Genomic DNA, 20,165 nt, shown 5'->3' with positions numbered 1-20,165 from the left:
CTAGCTGCTTTCAGGAATTATTTTTAAAAATAGAGAAAAAAATGATAATGTGAACAAATGAAATTTTACAGAACAGATACACAAATTCCTTATCACTGGCTCGATGTTAGCTTTCATATTAATTCTTAATCATTCAGACCGATGGAGTCTACTTTATGAGTCACTTTCATGAGTGGAAGGGGCTGTCATCATGGCATAGAATCCAAAGAGATTCCTGAATTTACTGCAACCGTTGAATGCTAAAACAGTGTGAGGCAGAGATCCCACTGTTTCTAATGGCATTCCCCTACCCCCAAGCATTCTATCTGGATGTTTGGTTAACATAAAATAGTCTCAAATATTTAATTTGCTTTCCAATATAATTCAGAGATATTTATAGATTTGTATACTGTGGAGTCGACATTTAGTCATAGAAACGCATTGAGAAGTTCTAATTAAAAGGTAAAGATTCCCCTTGCACATATGTGCTAATCGTTCCCGACTCTAGGGGGTGGTGCTCATTTCCGTTTCAAAGACAAAGAGCCAGTGCTGTCAAAAGATGTCTCCGTGGTCATGTGGCTGACATGACTAGACACTGAAGGCACACAGAACGCTGTTACCTTCCCACCAAGGTGATTTTTTATTTTTCTATTTGCATTTTTACATGCCTTCGAACTGCTAGGTTGGCAGAAGCTGGAACAAGTAATGGAAGCTCACTCCGTTACGTGGCGCTAGGGATTTGAACCGCTGAACTGCCAACCTTTCTGATCAACAAGCTCAGCATCTTAGCCATTGAGCCACCGCGTCCCTAATAAGTTCTAATTATTAGCCCCCAAACCAACACTCTCTTTGGGTTGCTCCTTTGGGGGTGGGGGTGGGGAAAGGAATATTTATGTTGCTGTAAATTTCTAGAGGAAAGGTAGAATGTAAATCTAATATGTAAAATGAAACCTCACTTTCCCCCCCCCCTCTTGCTGTCTCGCACAAGCACACACACATGCACACACTAACAGACAGAAAGACATCAAACATGTGTACTGTATATACATCACAGAGTTGAATGGAATTGCACAGAAATTTCTTCGGCTCAATAAAAAGGCAGAGGACAAATAAAGATTGGTTCATGCAGCCCTAATTAGAAATGTTTTATTGACTGATAAAGCAGATACTGAGAGAAAAGTCTTGGCTTGCATATGCCCTAAATTAGGATAGAACCTATTTATTGAGATTAAAATTTAATGCAAAGTTCCTGCTCCTTTACTAATTGGAGACAGAATACATTAGGAGCCTGTGCCAATCAATGTAATAAATAAATGCTGTGGAATAACCTTCATTCTTTAATAAGATGCACATCTGCGGAAAATCTAGAAAAAACATTACATTATTTCAAGTCTAGGAAAATATCTGTGACGAAATGGGGAAAAATAATTAAAAAGCAGTAAAATATATTGCAGAATTGTTATATCAGGAGTTTAAAGTCCCCCCCCCCAATCTAATTAGAGATACAAAAATCATTTTCCAAATCAAATGGAATTCTTCACGTAATGTACTCCTCTTGCTGAAGGAAAGATGACCCGCACTTGCTATGTAAATTATCTCTGAGCTATGCTAAATCAATGAGTTTTGTTCTGTAGATTCTCGTTCCAGGTTGCTTCCTGTAATGACCTCAATTATATATGTCTTCATTGTGAAATTATGATTGCTGTTGCTTGGCTTCAGATGACAGCAGAGGAAAGATTTCCATGATAAAGAAGTATAAGTGGTACTATCTAACTAAATTAGCATGCAGGACTTGCTATTAAAGATTATTGCTATTAAAATCAGTGCAGTTCATAAAGGCCCTGTGATTGAGTAGTAATAACAATAAGGACAAAGTAGCAACAGTGATGCATTGGGATATTGGTAAAAAATAACATGCAAGCAAGAACTGGTAGGACCACAAAAATAAACAAAGTTATAGAAAAAGAAGAAGCTAAAGTGCTCTGGGACTTTAGAATACAGACATGTTCCAACACCCCTAACTTAACAATTGTCAATAAGAAAGACAAAAACAAAATCTGAATAGAAGACATGGCAGTTCTTGGAGACAACAGGAGAGAAGCAAAATAATTGTGAAAAAGTAGATTTTTTAAAAAATGAAAATAGAAGTGGAATGACTGTGGCAAAGGAAAGCAAAGATAGAACCAATAGTGATAGACACCAGAGTGCAATCCCAAAAGACCTAGAACACAACTTGAATACCATTGGCATTGAAAATATCATTACTAATCAATTGCAAATGGCAGTTTTACATGGAACACTTTACATCCTGCGATGCTACTTTTAACGCTATCAAACAACAACAAACAACATCTGCTTGCTTTATGAGACTGGGACCGGGAGGCAGAGGAACTGGTTTCCTGTCTCCACTATAGCTTCGCTGATTTCCCCCCCTGCACTTTGAAGCGGCGTTTTACTGCGATCTCGCCGCTGTTCCTGCAGGACTTTGAACGGCTTGACCATCTGCCTGCTTGGCTCAAAAGCAAAGCTGTAAGAACTCAATTACGGGCTCCCTGCGGCAGCCATTACCATCAGCTGCCACCATTGCAATCATCACTGCCTCAGGAATGCTGTGTTGGCTGGGAACTTGGACTCCCTCTAGTGGCCATTACGGGTATTTTTTATTTTTTTCTTGGACCATCAAATACCCTTATTATCATCAAGCACTATTACATCAGAGAGGCAGTGTGCCAAGAACTTGGACTCCCTCCAGTGGCCACTATTGGTACTTCTTTCTGGCCATATACTTTTCTGGACCTTATACAGCTTCTTATTGGACTCCCACTAGACTTGTTAACGAGAAGGCCAATTTTTAAGATCTTGCCTTCACCAATTCGCACAACTGCTCATCCGCGCAATTTTTATCTGGTATGATGAGTGTATGGGATTGTATGTGGTTGAGTGAATGATCCCACTTTTATTATTCATTATCATTGTATTTTATGTGTTTTAACTTTTCTGTGGGGACTGTTTGGGTGAGTGAATGAGTATGCCTGATTCGGAGGACCTGCCGGGAGAAGCGGGGGCCATGGGGGTGGTTGAGGGGACTAGAGACACGGGAGAGGGTCGGGGTATTACGGTCGTAACAGGGAGGGGCAGATATGGCGGGGACTTTAGGGCAGGCCATTACCGGGGAAGGAGGGTTCGCTACATCACAGAGATCCCTCCTTCCGGCCCTATGAGTCCCACTCCGAGACCAGATGGCGGAAGTAGTCAGGACCCTGGACTCAGGCTGCTGTCGCTAAATGCCAGGTCTGTGGTACATAAAGCTCCTCTCGTCCGGGACTTAATTTTAGACGAGAGGGCAGACCTGGCATGTATTACTGAAACCTGGCTGGGCCCAGAGGGAGGAGTCCCCCTTGTAGAACTGTGCCCAGAAGGATTTCAGGTGCTGCACCAGCCGAGAGCCCAGGGAAGGGGTGGGGGTGTGGCCGTTGTTATCCGGGAGTCGTTAGCTCCTCGTAGGGTCCCTGCTCCGGAGCTTGTCGGGTGTGAGTCTCTGCTGATAAAGTTGGACCTCAAGGGTCAAGTGGGTCTGCTGTTAACGTACCTGCCTCCCAACAGCGTTGCAGCAGCCCTCCCCTCGCTCCTCGAGTCGGTAGCCGAGCTGGCAATTGAGTTCCCTAGGTTGATGGTCCTGGGGGACTTTAATTTGCCTTCGCTCGGTGAAAACTCTGATGGGGCGCAGGAGTTCATGGCTTCCATGACAGCCATGGGCTTGACCCAAGTAATTCGGGGCCCAACCCATTCGGCAGGTCACACGCTTGACCTCGTATTCCTCTCGGAGCAGTGGATTTGTGACCTTGGTCTGAGGGGTAACGACATCATACCCCTGTCGTGGTCAGACCACTGCCTACTGAGGCTCGACTTCCGGAGACCAAACCCCCACTGTAGGGAGGAGGAACCGACCAGGTGGTTCCGCCCCAGGCGACTTATGGAACCGTTAAGGTTCCAGACAGAGCTTGGGGTCATTCCTGATACTTTCGCCCACAGTCCGGTAGAGACTCTGGTTGCCGCTTGGCATTCGGCGGCATCAGAGGCCCTCGACCGGATTGCGCCACTACGGCCCCTCCGAGGCGGCGGATCCCGGAGACCTCCTTGGTTCACCGAGGAACTCCGGGAGATGAAGCGCCGGAGGAGATGCCTAGAGCACCGATGGAGGTCCGATAAGTCCGAATCGAACCGAGCAATGGTAACCACCTGCACCAAGGAATACACCAGGGCACTTAGGGCAGCGAAAAGATCTCACATAGCCACCTTGGTTGCGTCCGCTGAGTCCCGCCCAGCCGCCTTGTTTAGGATAACCCGCTCCCTATTAAATAAAAGGGAAGCGGGGGAACCCTTGCAGGGCAGAGCTGAGGATTATGCCCAATTCTTAGCGGACAAAATTGCTCGGTTTCGGTCGGACTTGGACTCCATCCCCGCAGTTCCAGCCGAGGCACAAGAGGATCAGGTGGAACATCTCTGGGTTGAGTTTCAGGATGTTACCCCCGGGGATGTGGACAAGGCCATGAGGGCTGTAAGTGCCTCCACCTGTGTACTGGACCCGTGTCCCTCATGGCTGGTTACTAACAGCAGTGAGGTGACACGAGGCTGGATCCAGGCGGTTGTGACCGCCTCTCTTCGGGAGGGGAACTTCCCCGCCGCACTGAAAGCGGCGGTGGTGAGACCCCTCCTAAAGAAGCCATCTCTGGATCCAGCTGTTCTTAATAACTATCGCCCAGTCTCCAACCTTCCCTTCCTTGGGAAGGTTGTTGAGAAGGTGGTGGCCTTCCAGCTCCAACGGTCCTTGGAGGAAGCAAACTATCTCGACCCCTTCCAGTCAGGCTTCAGACCCGGTTACAGCACTGAAACCGCTTTGGTCGCATTGACCGATGATCTCTGGAGGGCCAGAGATGGAGGACATTCCTCCATCCTGGTCCTCCTTGACCTCTCAGCGGCTTTCGATACCATCGACCATGGTATCCTTCTGCGACGACTGCGGGAGGTGGGAGTGGGAGGCACCGTGTTGCGGTGGTTCTCCTCCTACCTCTCAGACAGGTCGCAGTCGGTGTTAGTGGGGGGGCAGAGATCGTCCCCTAGGCCCCTAACTTATGGGGTGCCTCAGGGCTCGGTCTTATCCCCCCTACTATTCAACATCTACATGAAACCGCTGGGAGAGATCATCCGCAGGCACGGGATCAGATACCATCAATATGCGGACGATACTCAACTGTATCTGTCCGCCCCGTGCCAACTCAATGAAGCGGCAGACGTGATGAACCGAGGCCTTGAAGCCGTTATGGACTGGATGAGGGTTAACAAGCTTGTGCTCAACCCAGAAAAGACCGAGTGGCTGTTGTGTTTCCCTCCCAAAGATTCCACCAATATTCCATCTCTCAGGCTGGGGGGTCAAATTCTATACCCCTCAGAGAGGGTTCGCAACTTGGGAGTCCTCCTGGACCCACAGCTATCGTTTGACCACCACTTGACGGCTGTGACCAGGGGGGCATTCGCCCAGGTTCGCCTGGTGCGCCAGTTGCGGCCCTACCTGAATCGGGAGGCTCTCACAACAGTCACTCGGGCCCTTGTGACCTCTAGGCTGGAATACTGCAATGTGCTCTACATGGGGCTGCCCTTGAAGAGCATCCGGCGACTTCAGCTAGTACAGAACGCGGCCGCGCGAGTGATTGTGGGTGCACCTCGGTTCACCCACATAACACCTATCCTCCGCGAGCTGCGCTGGCTGCCTGTTGGTCTCCGGATGCGCTTCAAGGTGTTATTAGTCACCCATAAAGCCCTACATGGTAGTGGATCCGGATACTTGAGAGACCGCCTCCTGCCAATTACCTCCCTGCGACCAATAAGATCACATAGATTAGGCCTCCTCCGTATTCCATCGGCCAGCCAGTGCCGGCTGGCAACTACAAGGAGGAGGGCCTTCTCAGTAGTAGCCCCAACCCTTTGGAACGAGCTCCCCGTGGAGATTCGTACCCTCTCCACCGTCCAGGCCTTCCGCACAGCCCTTAAGAACTGGCTAGCCCGTCAGGCCTGGGGATAAGGATAGCCGCCCCTCCCGAATGATGAGTGTATGTTGCTTACTATTTTATTATATGTCACTATGTCAATGTCTGTATTCCCCCTCCCTGATTTTATGTGAGCCGCCCTGAGTCCCCTCAGGGAAAAGGGCGGCCTACAAATATTAATAAAATCAAATCAATCAAATCAAATCAAAATCAAATCAAATCTGCCTTTCCCACATCCTTGGGAAAGATTCAATAGGTAGATAAAAATAGCAAATCCAGTCTAAACATCCAGCTGATTACATGACAAACCACAATAATACAACCGGGAGGCAATAATATATCATGGTTGTAGATCAATATAAAATGCTTAATAGTTTATACCAAGTTAGAATATTTATGTTGCTTATTTGCAACATATATCCTGCCCATATGATTTCTTCCTTAATCCCCAAATTAAGAAAAGTATCCCATGAGTCAAGTTTGACTTCTGGTGACTTCATGGATTACAGCCATACAGTTTTCTTGGCTAAATGTAGAGGCAATTGTTATTGCATTCTTGAAGAATACTTTTAAACTTCTCAGTCTATCCGACAGCACTGGTGTTCCCTGTAGGTCTGTTTCCTATATGAAATCTTAGCAGACTAGGCTTCTAAGCCCATGTAAGATCAGATAGATTTTGCCATCGGCTCAGATACTACTGACCAGTGGTGGCATTCAACTTTTTTATTGCCAGTTCTGTGGGTGGAGCTTTGTAGCAGTGATGGGTTGCAGGCAGTATGCCCCAGTATAGGTGTACCAGTGCCTGCCCGGAGCACTGGGTACCATTCTGGTACGGTGCTCCGGAGGGCCCACCTACCCACCTGAGCTCCTTACCTGTATTTGAGCTCTTTGGCATTTCCGTGCACGTGCACAGAGCGGACAGTACCTGAGCAACGCTCGGCTGAGCAGCTGGAGCGTCGTGGAGGTGTTGCAAGAGGTAAGGATGCATATGCACATATGTGTGCATGCACTTTGCGTGTTCATATGGTAGACACTGGGCCCCGTTGCACCGTACTGGCTGCTTTGTAGGTATGGTGTAGCTTTGTGGGTATGGCAGGAGAAGGTTACTGGAAAATCCCCATTTCCTCCCCATCCTACTCACCTGCTTTCCAGCTCTGTTCTCCTGTTCTGGGCAACAAAAGAAGATCGGCTGGGAGGCAGCAGAGGCAGGGACAGCCTATTTGCTGATTCTCTGAACTACTCAAAATTTCCGCTACCGGTTCTCCAGAACCGGTCAGAACTGGCTGAATACCACCTCTGCTACTGACTCACACAGGGTCACAATAGGATCTGTGCTGGTAAAATCCTAACAGCATTTGTTTGATCTTCTCACTCATCTTTAACACCTGTGAGTTTATATTCTCCAAAAGCACTTGCAATAAATAAAAGAATGCTTGTAATTTTGTTAGCTTACATCTTTGTTAGAATGCATGAGAATGGTCAGCCGATTATGAAAGACTAATCGTATCATTTGCAATTTTTCTATGAAATATTTTTCCTTGTTCTTCTGTGAAACTCAGTATTTGTCATATTTTAAAAGGAAATGCTGCAATAATGCACTTGAAAGACTACAAGATAATGTTAAAAGTGTTTCACAGAAACCAAATCATTCAAAAAAAAAACAACTATGATTAAGGAAACACCATGGAAAGACAAAGCCAATATAATTCCCTCTTTCTTCTTATCTTTTTAAACAAAAAGGATCCTCATTAAAGACACTGAATTTTATGTAATTTGCTAATTGTTTTTTATCCTATCAAGTGCATGTCAAATATAATTATTTTCATCAAAAGAGGAAAATGTACCTCAACTTTCAAAATGTACTAATGTTACATATATTAGTGTTAGAAATCACTGAAATATGTGTTGTGAATATTTATAAATAATTGAAACAAAATGTTATAAACTGTGAATGTAATCAAATCTCAAATATGTGTGAATAACAATAGGCAGAAGAAAACCATAATCTGGCCAGATTATAGGAATCTAACACAATCTCTAATATCGATTTCCAAAGCAAAAGTTTGCAGATACTCTCATAGCTGACCCAAAGTATTTTGTACCTGGTAATTGGCTTAACTGTACAATTTTCTGCTCTTTTTAACTCATTATAAGAGAGCTACCTTCTGGTGCTTTACATATTCAGCACTTAATATTCCCTAATAAAAAGTGCACAGCTTCAGTAAATTGGATGCTCGTTTTTAAATGGTGTGCTGCAGTGAGAGTCACTTTGGGTTTGGCCCTCAGTAAGGTCTGTATAAAATAGAACAAAAATATTGGAAAGCAAGCTCTTTGCAAACTGTGAGCAATTTAGAACAAAATCTATTTTGTGTGAACTGTGAAGTGTTTAGAACATAAGAACATGAATAGTGCCCTGCTCGATCCAAGCCCTGGTCCATTTAGTCCAGTTATCTGTTCTCACTGTGGCCAACCAACTACACAAGGAACACCAATGGTCTCCCAGCCTTCAGAGACAGCCATGCTGCCATTTAGAGTAACACGCATTAGTCCCCAGGACTTTCACAAATTGGTGTAACCCGTTTTTGAAGCCAGAAAAGCTGGTAGCCAGCGCCACATGTCATGATGGTGAATTCTAAATTTGAATTATGCATAGTGTCTGTCTGTCTGCCTGTCTGTCTATATCTATATCTATATATCTATATCTATATCTATATCTATATCTATATCTATATCTATATCTATATCTATATCTATATCTATATCTATATCTATATCTATATCTATATCTATATCTCTATATCATCTATATCTATATCTATATCTATATCTATATCTATATCTATATCTATATCTATATCTATATCTATATCTATATCTATATCATCTATATCTATATCATCTATATCTATATCTATCTATCTATATCTATCTATATAAGATATCTTTTGTCCATATTTCATTTTATTGGGTGACCTCTGGTTCTTGTATTTGAGGAGTGGAAAATATATCTTTATCCACAACATGCCTAATTTTGTGTTCCTTAGTCATGTGCTCACTCCATCATCTCTTTTCTAGACTAAAAATCCCCAAATACTATCATCTTTCATTACAGAGAAGCTTCTCCAGCCCCAATGTAAGTTGCCCCAATGTAAGTTGCCCCCATCTGAACCTTCTCTATCTCTTCCATGTCTCTTTTGAAGAGCAACAACCAGAACTACACATATTCCAGATGCCATCACACCATTGATTTATATAAAAGCATTATGCTATTGGCATCTCTACTTTCAATAGTGTTTCTTATAAGCCCTATTATTGGTTTTTTTCCAGCAGGTGCATGCTGTATGAAATCAGCATCTTCATTGAACTGTTCACCATGACTCCAAGATCTCCTTTCTCATCTAGCTCTGCTAGCTTTGATGCCATTAGTTTGTGACTGGTTAGGACTTTTGGCACCAGTCTGCATCATCTTCCACTGTCATCTTGAATGACACTCAGAGATCCCTTTGGGTTTCTTTACAGTCCCTTTTTGTTTTTAGCACTTATTTTTGTACAATTTAGTGTTATCAGCAAACTTGACTATTCCACTAGTCACACTAGATTCTAGATAATTTAAAAATATGTTTAAAAAAATACTAGTCCTGGAGTACCTCCATTAATTACATTCCTCCATCTGAAAAATATCCATGAACTCCTAGACTTTATTTTCTATTCTTTAGCTGATCATCTATTCACAACTGGTCCTGCCCTTATATTTTATAACTCTTAAAATTACTGATTAATCTTTGATAAGAGATGTTATCAAAAGGTTTTTTTGAAAATTTAATAGATGATATCTACTGGCTTGCCTTGACCATGTGTTTTTAAACACCCTCAAAAACTAGATTAGCTAGACCAACTTTGCCTTCATGGATCCATGTTGTGTATCCTTGAACAAGGCGAATGTCTCCAAATGTTTGGTAAATTTATCTGAGGTAAAATTATCCAAGCATGAGGTTAATGAAGGTGCCTGTCTCACATTACATGCATATTTTTTTGAGAAAAGGCTAATCAAGGTTGCTTTAAAATTGAAGATAGTATCCTTTCAATTTAGTAAAACTACAGAAACAATTTTCTATTATTACATCTGTATTTAGAAAGCTTTCAAACACAACTGATAACTGAAGGGAGATATTGATGACACTCATTGAAAACAAAATGAAAAACTAATAGACTTAGCTTTTTTCTAAAGCAAAGTTGTGAGAGTAAATACTTTAATTTTTTATTGTGTATGTTTGTGTGTGTTTAAAAACCATCCCTCCTTTTTGATAAAATGCCCCATCTGACAGTTATTTTAAGTATATTCTATATGCCTATAATACCTGCTGAAATTTGGTGCCATTTTAATGGAACTGAATATTCATTCCATCTAGCACATTGATGCTTGAAGGAAAGAAAAGAGGAATTATATCCCTGGAGAGTCTGATCAGCCCCCGCCATTCTGAAGAGCAAATGTCAATTACCTGGTCTATCTTTTCTTTATATCAACCAGAACATTGATAAAGTGTTTTGCTACTCAAGCAAGCCCAGACTGTGTCAGGTTCACTGATCAGTATTTCAAGGTGGATTCTTAATTTCTCTGCTCATCAATAAAGAGGAAAGGAACTGAAACAGTAAAGAGTAGATGGCTGGATTAGCCATTGTTTCAGATTGTGTCTTTTAAAGGTTAATCATCCCTGACACTTATAAAGAGAATTAGGTATCTGCTCACAGTTACTTTCCAAGATAGCCTGAAACTTGTGTTTTGTTTGTCACAGAAAAGGTGCGCATCTGTGATTAATGGTTCTCCAGCCAGCTTAAAGTCTAAGCTGCTTGTTTGCTTGAACCATGGCAAGAGTTTTGCTTTCTTGTGTCATTGTGGGTGCATGCATTCGGATCAATTTCGACTCTTGGTGATTGTCTTGGCAAGTCCCTGCAGTTTTAGGAGGAAGATTTCAGAAGTAGTTTGCTATCGACTGCTTCCGAGGGCTGAGATAGAATGGCTGTCCCAAGATCATCCAGATGGAATTTTACTTAAGGTGGATCTGTAAGTCACTATCTCCTGGTTTCTAACCTGATGTCCTAACCACTACAAACCAGTTCTCAAAGCATTGTTACTGTTGTGAAAAATATTTATTCTTTCAAACAGTTCCTCTTAATTATGATAAAGTTTTTATAAATTCAGCCAAGATCTTATTTCAGCAATGTTAATTGCCAGTGTCTTTCTTCTTTTGTATAACATGGTAGTTGCTTTTCACTTAGCAATATCCACCCAGCATCTCTTTGTTCGCTACAGGTAATCCTTGACCTACAACCACAGTTGAGCCCAAAAATATCTATTGATAAGTAAGAAAGTTGTTAAGTGAGTCTTGATCCCTTTTAAGACCTTTATTGCCATAGTTGTTAAGTGAATCACTGCAATTGTTATGTGAATCATTCGGTCATCAAGCAAATCTGGTTTCCTTCATTGACTTGTTTGTCAAAAGCCAGCTGAGAAGGTTACAAATGATGATCACATGATCCCAGGACAGTGCAACTGTTATAAATACATGCTAGTTGCCAAGCATCCGAATTTTTATCACGTGACCATGGGGATGCTGCAATGGTGTAAGTATGAAAAGTGCCTGGTCAACAGGGTGGGGGGGTTGGGCTAGATGACCTACAAGCTCCCTTCCATCTCTGTTAATCTGTAAATCTGTAAACAGTGATGGACTATCTCACTAGCATCACTGTAAAATGAATATGAACAATACTGAGACTGTTGTATGTCAGACTGAGTGTCTTTCCCATCTTCTACTGAGTTACCTTCCTGTTTGTTTCCAGGGCTCTCAGATTGTCCCAGGTTCCTCTGCCTTTGAGGTTTTAATTTATTGTCTCCATAAAATGAGGACCCAGATTGTTGGGGGCAAATGCTGACTCTGTAAATCAGTTACAAAGTGCTCTAAAGCACCATGAGGTCTAAGTGCTAATGTTATTGCTATTAATTCCTTTCTCCATCCTCTGATTTTAGTCTGGAATAATGTCATTTGTGCTGTTCTGGACCTAGCATGTTCTTTACATGTTTGTGTAGGACTCTGCACTGGCTCACCATATGAATCAGAGCCCAGTTTAAATGATTGGTCTATTTGTCTTTACAGCCTTCCCATCACTGACTTGCCAATATCTGTTCTTCTCAATTTTTTTCATTCTTTACATTCCTTTCAGCAATACAATCTTCTTTCAATTCCATTTCAGGGTCATAATCTTCATGTTTTGAGCCTGTTGAGTCCATCATGACTCCAGAATCAATACCATTTTCTGTGGACAGTGATCAATTTAATGTGGTTCAAGCTATCACAGTTATGCTGTATACCACTAGGTGACAACAAGATATAATAGCTTCTTAATATCTTGACTTCCCTCTGTTGGACAAGTGAAAATTTTCAGCTTAATTGGCTGTTGTGATATGCATGATTTTTAGATATATCTTTTTCTTGAAGTTCATGTATTTGCAATATTATTTGTTTGCCAACCACAAACTAGATCAGTATTGCATCAGAGGGTACGTGATAATAAACTATCATCTTAAATATCATCTTATTGGGCTATTAATGTGAAAGTTCCACTAGGAGCATTTAATGGTTGCAAAGTCCAGAGTCAAGAACAGATATCTAGGGAATGATAGAGCTATAAATGTTTCAGATTTGACAATGTTTCTTTATTACTTCGTAATTTCTCATTATATTTAGTTAAAATGCTTAATAATAATCCTCTTCCACTGACAGTAATTCCACCATCAATAACCTACCTGTTCATGCAGCAAAGCAAAGTGTGGTTGGCATATTTTACAACAGTTACCTATGGAAATAATGCTATTATTGTGGAGTTTTGAGGAATTAAAATAGACATTTCACAAACTTGTCTATATTATTTTTCTCTTTGGAGGTATTAATCAGAATGCAGTGCCAAGTAAAAATATATATAAAAACCCTAAAACCAGTTCATACAAAGCAGTTTAGAATGGAATAGAATACCATTAGAATAGAATTGAATGGAATTAGAAAAGAACCATGATGAAAAATATAATTTTCTGATGTAAGAGGTCATATGGATGACTGTTTACTCGGTAGGCATAGCATTGTCTATCTTAATAAAACTATTATATACTAATACAAATAAACCAACCCACAAAGAAGCCAACCCTCAACATTTTAATCCAAATACTATGAGAGATACACAACCAGTAGAAAAGCCAATCTGCTTTTTTCATGGTATTTGATTAAAATTTCAAGAACAGTTTATCTATGGATGAGTTCATCTGTGAGTATAAATGGGAAATACAGTATATTAAAATATTATCATATTCTTGCACATAAGTATTTCCGTGAATTGGTTGAACCTCATTTTCTGTCTAATTTGGGACCTAAAACTCTCAATGTACAGCTGAGTGTACAATATACAATATTTTTCTGGTTGTTACATTATTTGTTTGTTTGTTTATATTCAGATCATATATGTTATATATGAATTTCCCCTCAAGGGTTTAGTCCAGTTGAGGAAAAGCATCTTTGGATGGTTTTATGATTGTGTTTGGTAACCATTTGGGTATGTTTTAAATATTAGGTGGGGGTTCTTTGCTTCAGTGTAAGTTTTTGCTATATGCTGCCTAGAATCATACCAAAAGTTTTAGTTGGATAGTTTTGCCAATCAGAAAGATGAAAGATGATGAATGGATGGATGGATGGATGGAGTGAGTTTGGAGTTTATTCAATTTGTAGGCCGCCCTATTCCCCGAAGGGACTCAGGGTGGCTGAACAAAAGCCAAGGGAAGGGAAATTACAAAAAGTAAGACAGAAACAATCAGACAATACGAACAACTTAAAAGCACAACAGACATAGCAAATTCGAGTAGGGGGGGGGAACTCAACCCCAGGCTTGCTGGGACAGCCAGGTCTTCATGGCGGTCCAGAAGGCCTGAAGGGTGGAGAGGGTCTGAATCTCCATGGGGAGCTCGTTCCAAAGGGCCGGAGCAGCCACAGAGAAGGCCCTCCTCCGAGTAGTCGCCAGCCGACATTGGCCGGCAGATGGAATACGGAGGAGGCCTAATCTGTGGGATCGAATGGGTCTGTGGGATGGATGGATGGGTGGATGGATGGATGGGTGGATGGATGGGTGGATGGGATGGGAGGTTCACATTCCTACATGAAAAACATTTAGTTCAAACAGGTGTGCCTTTCACAAATGAGAAAGAAAAGTATATGCAAATATCTTTAATATGAATTAAATAAGACTGATATTATCTTATGCCTAGAAACCTTGAGGATTATCTGAGGGGCAGGGAGTATTTGGGTTTATATTTGGGGCAGCCAATGCTTTAGCTATTCCTGAAAATCCCTTCATCATTTTTATTTAGTAGATAGTAAAAATAATAAATTGCCTTTTGTGATTATTTTCACAGAGGTGGTTCAACTCGTACTCCCCGAAGAGCAGAAAGTCAGCATTACCACAGTAACTGTTGGACTAAGCACTGTATTGACTTGTGCTATACACGGACCTCTGAGACCTCCAATCATCTGGAAACGCAATGGGATTGTGTTGAACTTCTTGGATTTGGAAGATATCAATGTAAGTCTTCAGTCATAACCATGACTACATATTGGAGAAATGAAAGTATGAGTTTACATTCTACCAGGATTCACACATTATTTAAATATAAACTGTATATTCTCCCCCAGGGAAAATACATTCTCAATAAATATTAATAAATATTTAGTTTTTGTGAGGAACTTTGATCTTTCAATCAGTCCTCAGTTTTAAATGTGGCAGTTTTTATATTTTCATACTTTAGGGGTACACTGTGTAAAGACATATGTCATGAGCCTTGGTGGCGCAGTGATTGGAGTGCAGTACTGCAGGCTACTTCTACTAACAGCTGCCTGCCTGCAATTTGGCAGTTCAAATCTCACCAGGCTCAAGGTTGATTCAGCCTTCCATCCTTCCGAGGTGGGTAAAATGAGGACCCAGATTGTGGGGCAATATGCTGACTCTGTAAACCGCTTAGAGAGGGCTGTAAAGTACTGTGAAGCAGTATATATGTCTAAGTGCTATTGCTATTGCTATCATGCTTGTGCATATTCATGGTTATAGGATGAAAGACAATTTCCTCAGAATTTTTTGCCACCTTATATACTCTAAAATAAACTCTAAGGATAGGATAAACCAGAAACTGGAAAGGGAGTTCCAGCCGAGGAAAGACAAATACTGCAAAAACCTTTACTCTCTGATTTCCCCAACACTGAAAATGCTGTATTAGGAAGAGGATAGCAATAGCAATAGCAGTTAGATTTATATACCGCTTCAGAGGGCTTTCAGCCCTCTCTAAGCAGTTTACAGAGTCAGCATATTGCCCCCAACAATCCGGGTCCTCATTTTACCCACCTCGGAAGGATGGAAGGCTGAGTCAACCCTGAGCCAGTGAGATTTGAACAGCCAAACTGCAGAACTGCAGTCAGCTGAAATAGCCTGCAGTGCTGCATTTAACCACTGCGCCACCTCGGCGCAGGATGGGTGGGGGGGGAAGGATGTGGTTGGAGCACAGCAAGGGCATGCTGGAAAAAAGGTTTATCAGAACCAAACTCATCAAACGGGGGCGGGGGCAGAAATCAGACCAGCCTTTGTCTTGAAGATAAATAACTATAAAAGCCTGTATGGGAATAGAAACCTGGTATGTTTCATTAGGATAGGTAAGACTATCTTGTGAAATGATCCCAATTGGTGTTCTGTTTGGACAATAGGTTTTTCATAAAGTAAGAATAACAAAAGCACAGTTCAGTACAGTATATCTTCCATAAAACAGGTGTTTTATGTTGCCTAAAATATATATTCTTTTGGATAAGGAAACTACATGTTCAAATAGTGTGTGTATGGTGTGTATATGAGACACGTGTGTGTGTGAGAGAGAGAGAGGGGGGGGATCCCAAATACTACTTTCAAATTTTTGGATAAGTTAGTTGTTCTTTATTCTCATCAGTTTGCTCCATGGATGGGTGTTTATATACCCTGCAAGAGAAATCCTTTTGTGTACAAGTGTCTCTCTCCTACCAGCCACCCTGTCATGGTACACTTCATTTTCTCCTTGTTTAGAATGTGCAAATGGGTCCTGCTACAAGACTGTGCTTTAAGCAAGTGTGGGAGATCCAGCTTTTAGTATGGGGACAATCAGATTTAAAACTTTGCCCAGTTTTGATCCAGAGTAAGCCCTTTCTTCCAGCTATTTATTAGATAAAATTTTTCTACTATTCATTTCTTGACGATATCATTGGTAGGATACATCTGCTTTACAGTTTTGTAAAGAGAGGACTTTTATAGGCTGCTGTATACCATGAAGTTTCTCCTACTGACCTCTGTTAACTCTTCTAAATTTTCTTCCTAAATTGGACTAAGAGTCACGTTGGACAATCCAGCAATTGGAAATAGTGTTTTATTTCTCTTCTGCTAAAGCCCAATTCTGCATTGCTCAATGGTATATTTAAAGGCATAAGGAGAAACTATGCTTCTTAATGCAATCAAAGTCACTTACCGGTAATTATATTGTTTCTATTCCCATTCTTTTAGGATGCCCCAAGCAGCAACTCAATTGCATTTTTCTACTTTTCACAATAAGGCTAGCTATTTAGTTAATTGGAAGTATAACAGGAAATTAATTGTACCTTTTAACATTAAGAAAGTCTTCCCTGCTTCTGGCATGACTTAATCACATACATACATTTTCAGACATTTTAAAACAATCATACATTGTGTTTCAATTGAAATAATGCCCTATCAAAATTTAAGAGGCAGCCATCAAATAATATTTTTAAAAAAAGTTTGTGGCAGAAAATCTAGTATTACTATGCCCACATCCAGTCTGTCCTGGATAGAGATAGGCAGGTATGTGACATGCATCAAAATAAATATTGATGACAGTAATACTTGACAATAAAACACCAATTCTAAGTGTGAACAAAAATTAAAATTAGGAGAGTAATTTATTTTTTGGTTGCCTGCTGCTTTTGTGAACTGTTTTGACTGGCAATTAAAATTAATCATTTTTCTTGACTATTTAATGAGAGACTTATAAGCTGCATAGTAATTTCTCTTATCTACCAAGACCTGAATATTTTCATCACATAACTCTTCCGAAAGTACCATCTGAATGACTCATATAATTAATTCATTTTATCCTTGTCCCTAATATTCAAGGTTGCCTAAATTAACAAAATAATATTTAATACTAATGAACACCATAGCTACTTGGGATGTATTTTAAAAGAAACTACTTTTAGTCGTACATTTATTTTATTACACTTACAACTCACATTTTCTCCAACCTTACAGCGTTTAATGCAATGGTTATTCATTACTGTTCATTCTTGTTCATATAATAGTCTGCCTAAGAATAAAAAATAATGATGATTTTAAAAATAAATAATGTAAAAGTCTTATAATTTAATGTGTTTCTCATTTTCCTGAAATAAAAATTTAAAGTATCTTTTAAACATGTATAGTTTACTATGGAAATATCTTAATACCTAGAGAAGGATGGATCAAATTATTTCAGGTCCATCTCATATGTGTTTATTCATAATTTCATTCTGCATTTTCAACATTTCCTACCTATGATCAAGGAATTCTAGGAAAAAAATAATGGATCCCTTGATAATTGAAATCATAAGCTGCATGTTGTTAAATAAGCTACAGTGTCTTAAGTCTTACATCTCTCATGAGATGGGATAGGATCACTGGAGAGAGGAAATAGAAGCAACTTCAGGAGATTAATGGATCTCATGAAGGACATTCAGCTGCTTTGAATATGCTTTTTCAGATTATTTCTAACATTTCAACTTCAGCTTTTGTTTGACAAGTTTACCACTTGGTTGGCCTTGCCTACTCCTGGGGCTATGTTGCTATCCTTCCGCCCTCCGTTCCCATTTACATTTTCCTCATTTTGGTTAGCACTGTTGCCTTCAGTCTAAATAGTGAATTACCCTATATGTTCTGCTTTCAAAATGTCAAACCAGAGAGTGTGCCACATGTAGAGGGTGACCAACAGGCTGATACTAATTAGAATATTTATGATGTAGTAGGGAGATACCTAAGGGGGCAGTACATAGTAGAGAAAGGGGTCAGAGAGATGATTAATCTTCTCCCTGTATCAGAATATTTTATGTATTTTTTCCATTTATTTATTTGATGTACAAGCTGCCTCAATCACCAACATGACTTTGGGCAACATATAATGCATTAAATATTTGCCTTGTGGTTAAAATCTCCCCTATAGACACCTAATATTTTAACTTTTCTGATCAAATACCAATTCCAGCATCCTGAACTCTTCTCTACAAAAGGGTTCCTTAACCTAATCACTCTATGAAGAGGCAAGGAATAGGACATTCTTTCAAATGAAGGTCTATGGAGATTCTCAATCATCCAGGTCATGGTTGTCCCAAAGGTGCTTTTTCAAGAGGCAACTGGACTTTCTGGTTTTTCTTTGAAAGCGTTTCACTTCTTATCCAAGAAGTTCAGAGCTAAAGAAGCTTCTTGGATGAGAAGCGAAACGTCTTCAAAGAAAAACCCAAAAGTCCAGTTGCCTCTTGAAAAAGCACCTTTGGGATTGCAAATGAAAGGCATGTCCAAAGTGAATAGGTTTTAAGAAAGAGATTGACTATGCCTGTAATTTCTCAAAATGAAAGATAGTTGTTTGGTGGAAGGAAAGCTATGTTGTGATCTACATAGCTTCCCCTTCCCTTCATGTTCTCCTCTAAGACTTTAAACTAGTTTGAAGAGCTTTGGACTACACTTGGTTTCCAATTATATAAAAGGAAAACACTGAAAGCACCAGTGTGTGTCGATATAGAGGTTTTGTAGACCAGGGAGGAAAAAATTGCAACTGAAGTAGGAGAGCAGCTATCAGTTTAGGAGATGAAGGAGGTTTGGATTCACCAAGTCAACAGCAAAGAAGCTGAAAAGGGAAGCAGAGCTCAGCAGCCTGATTACCCCAGCAGAAATGCTGAGGCCTACAGCACCTTCCTTCTTCCACCTCAGCATTGACTGACAAACTACAAAGCCAATGCTTGATGATCGTATGACATCAGATAAACAGTACAACTAATAATAATGACATAACAAGGGCTGTGTGGGAAGTATACTACTGTCCGAAAAATGCATTTAATTTTAAGTGGTTTTTAGCTGTAAAAGGGTTCTGTGTTTTTTTAAAAGGAATGCGAAGTAAAAACATTAAAATAACAATCCACCAAAGGGGAGAGAATCAAGCAAACAAAAGAGTGACAAAAAGCTTGCCTAGTAAAAATATTAAGCTTTGAAAGCATAAGTCAGGAGAAGCAACTACCAGACTGTCTTAACAAAGAAACTTTGCACATCAATGCCAAATACAGCACCAGAAGAGGAGTTGAAGAGAAATCTTTAAGATACAAAATATAGAAATAACCCCTTTTTATTTTACAGCCAACGGTGATTTTTCCACTTACCCTCAACATGCAATAAGATTATTGTTATGAATGTGATTTTTTTTAGTGATTTTATTAGTATTTATAGGCCGCCCTTTTCCCTGAGGGGACTCAGGGCGGCTTACATAAAATAAGGAAGGGAGGGTACAAGACAATAAACACAAAACAATACATAAAAGTAAAATAGTAAACAACATTCATTCATCATTCGGGTGGGGATGGATTATCTTTATCCCCAGGCCTGACGGGCTAGCCAGGTCTTAAGAGCTGTGCGGAAGGTCTGGAGGGTGGTGAGGGTACGAATCTCCACGGGGAGATCGTTCCAAAGGGTCGGAGCTACTACTGAAAAGGCTCTCCTCCGTGTGGTTGCCAGTCGACACTGACTGGCAGATGGAACTCGGAGGACGCCTAATCTGTGCGATCTAATTGGTCGCAAGGAGGTAATTGGCAGGAGGCGGTCTCTCAAGTACACAGATCCACTACCATGGAGGGCTTTATGAGTGACAAGTAGCACCTTGAAGTGCACCCGGAGATCAACAGGTAGCCAGCGCAGCTCGCGGAGGATAGGTGTTATGTGGGCGAACCGAGGTGCGCCCACAATCGCTCACGCGGCCGCGTTCTGGACTAGCTGAAGTCGCCGGAT

At 40.8% G+C, this 20,165-nt stretch overlaps 1 protein-coding gene across 2 annotated transcripts in view; it reads left to right on the top strand.

Annotated features, from left to right (window-relative positions):
• Window positions 1–20,165, top strand: part of FSTL4 (follistatin like 4) — a 454,388-nt gene that overhangs the window by 366,231 nt on the left and 67,992 nt on the right. For both annotated transcript variants that reach the window (XM_032211288.1, XM_032211287.1), the window contains exon 7: window positions 14,476–14,642. In XM_032211288.1, coding sequence (XP_032067179.1) covers window positions 14,476–14,642 — 167 coding nt within the window. The remainder of the gene's footprint in view (window positions 1–14,475; window positions 14,643–20,165) is intronic.

This window comes from Thamnophis elegans, chromosome 2 (genome assembly GCF_009769535.1).
Source record: "Thamnophis elegans isolate rThaEle1 chromosome 2, rThaEle1.pri, whole genome shotgun sequence".
NCBI classification, from domain to species: Eukaryota; Metazoa; Chordata; class Lepidosauria; order Squamata; family Colubridae; genus Thamnophis; species Thamnophis elegans.
This window is presented reverse-complemented; position numbering and strand designations above follow the sequence as displayed.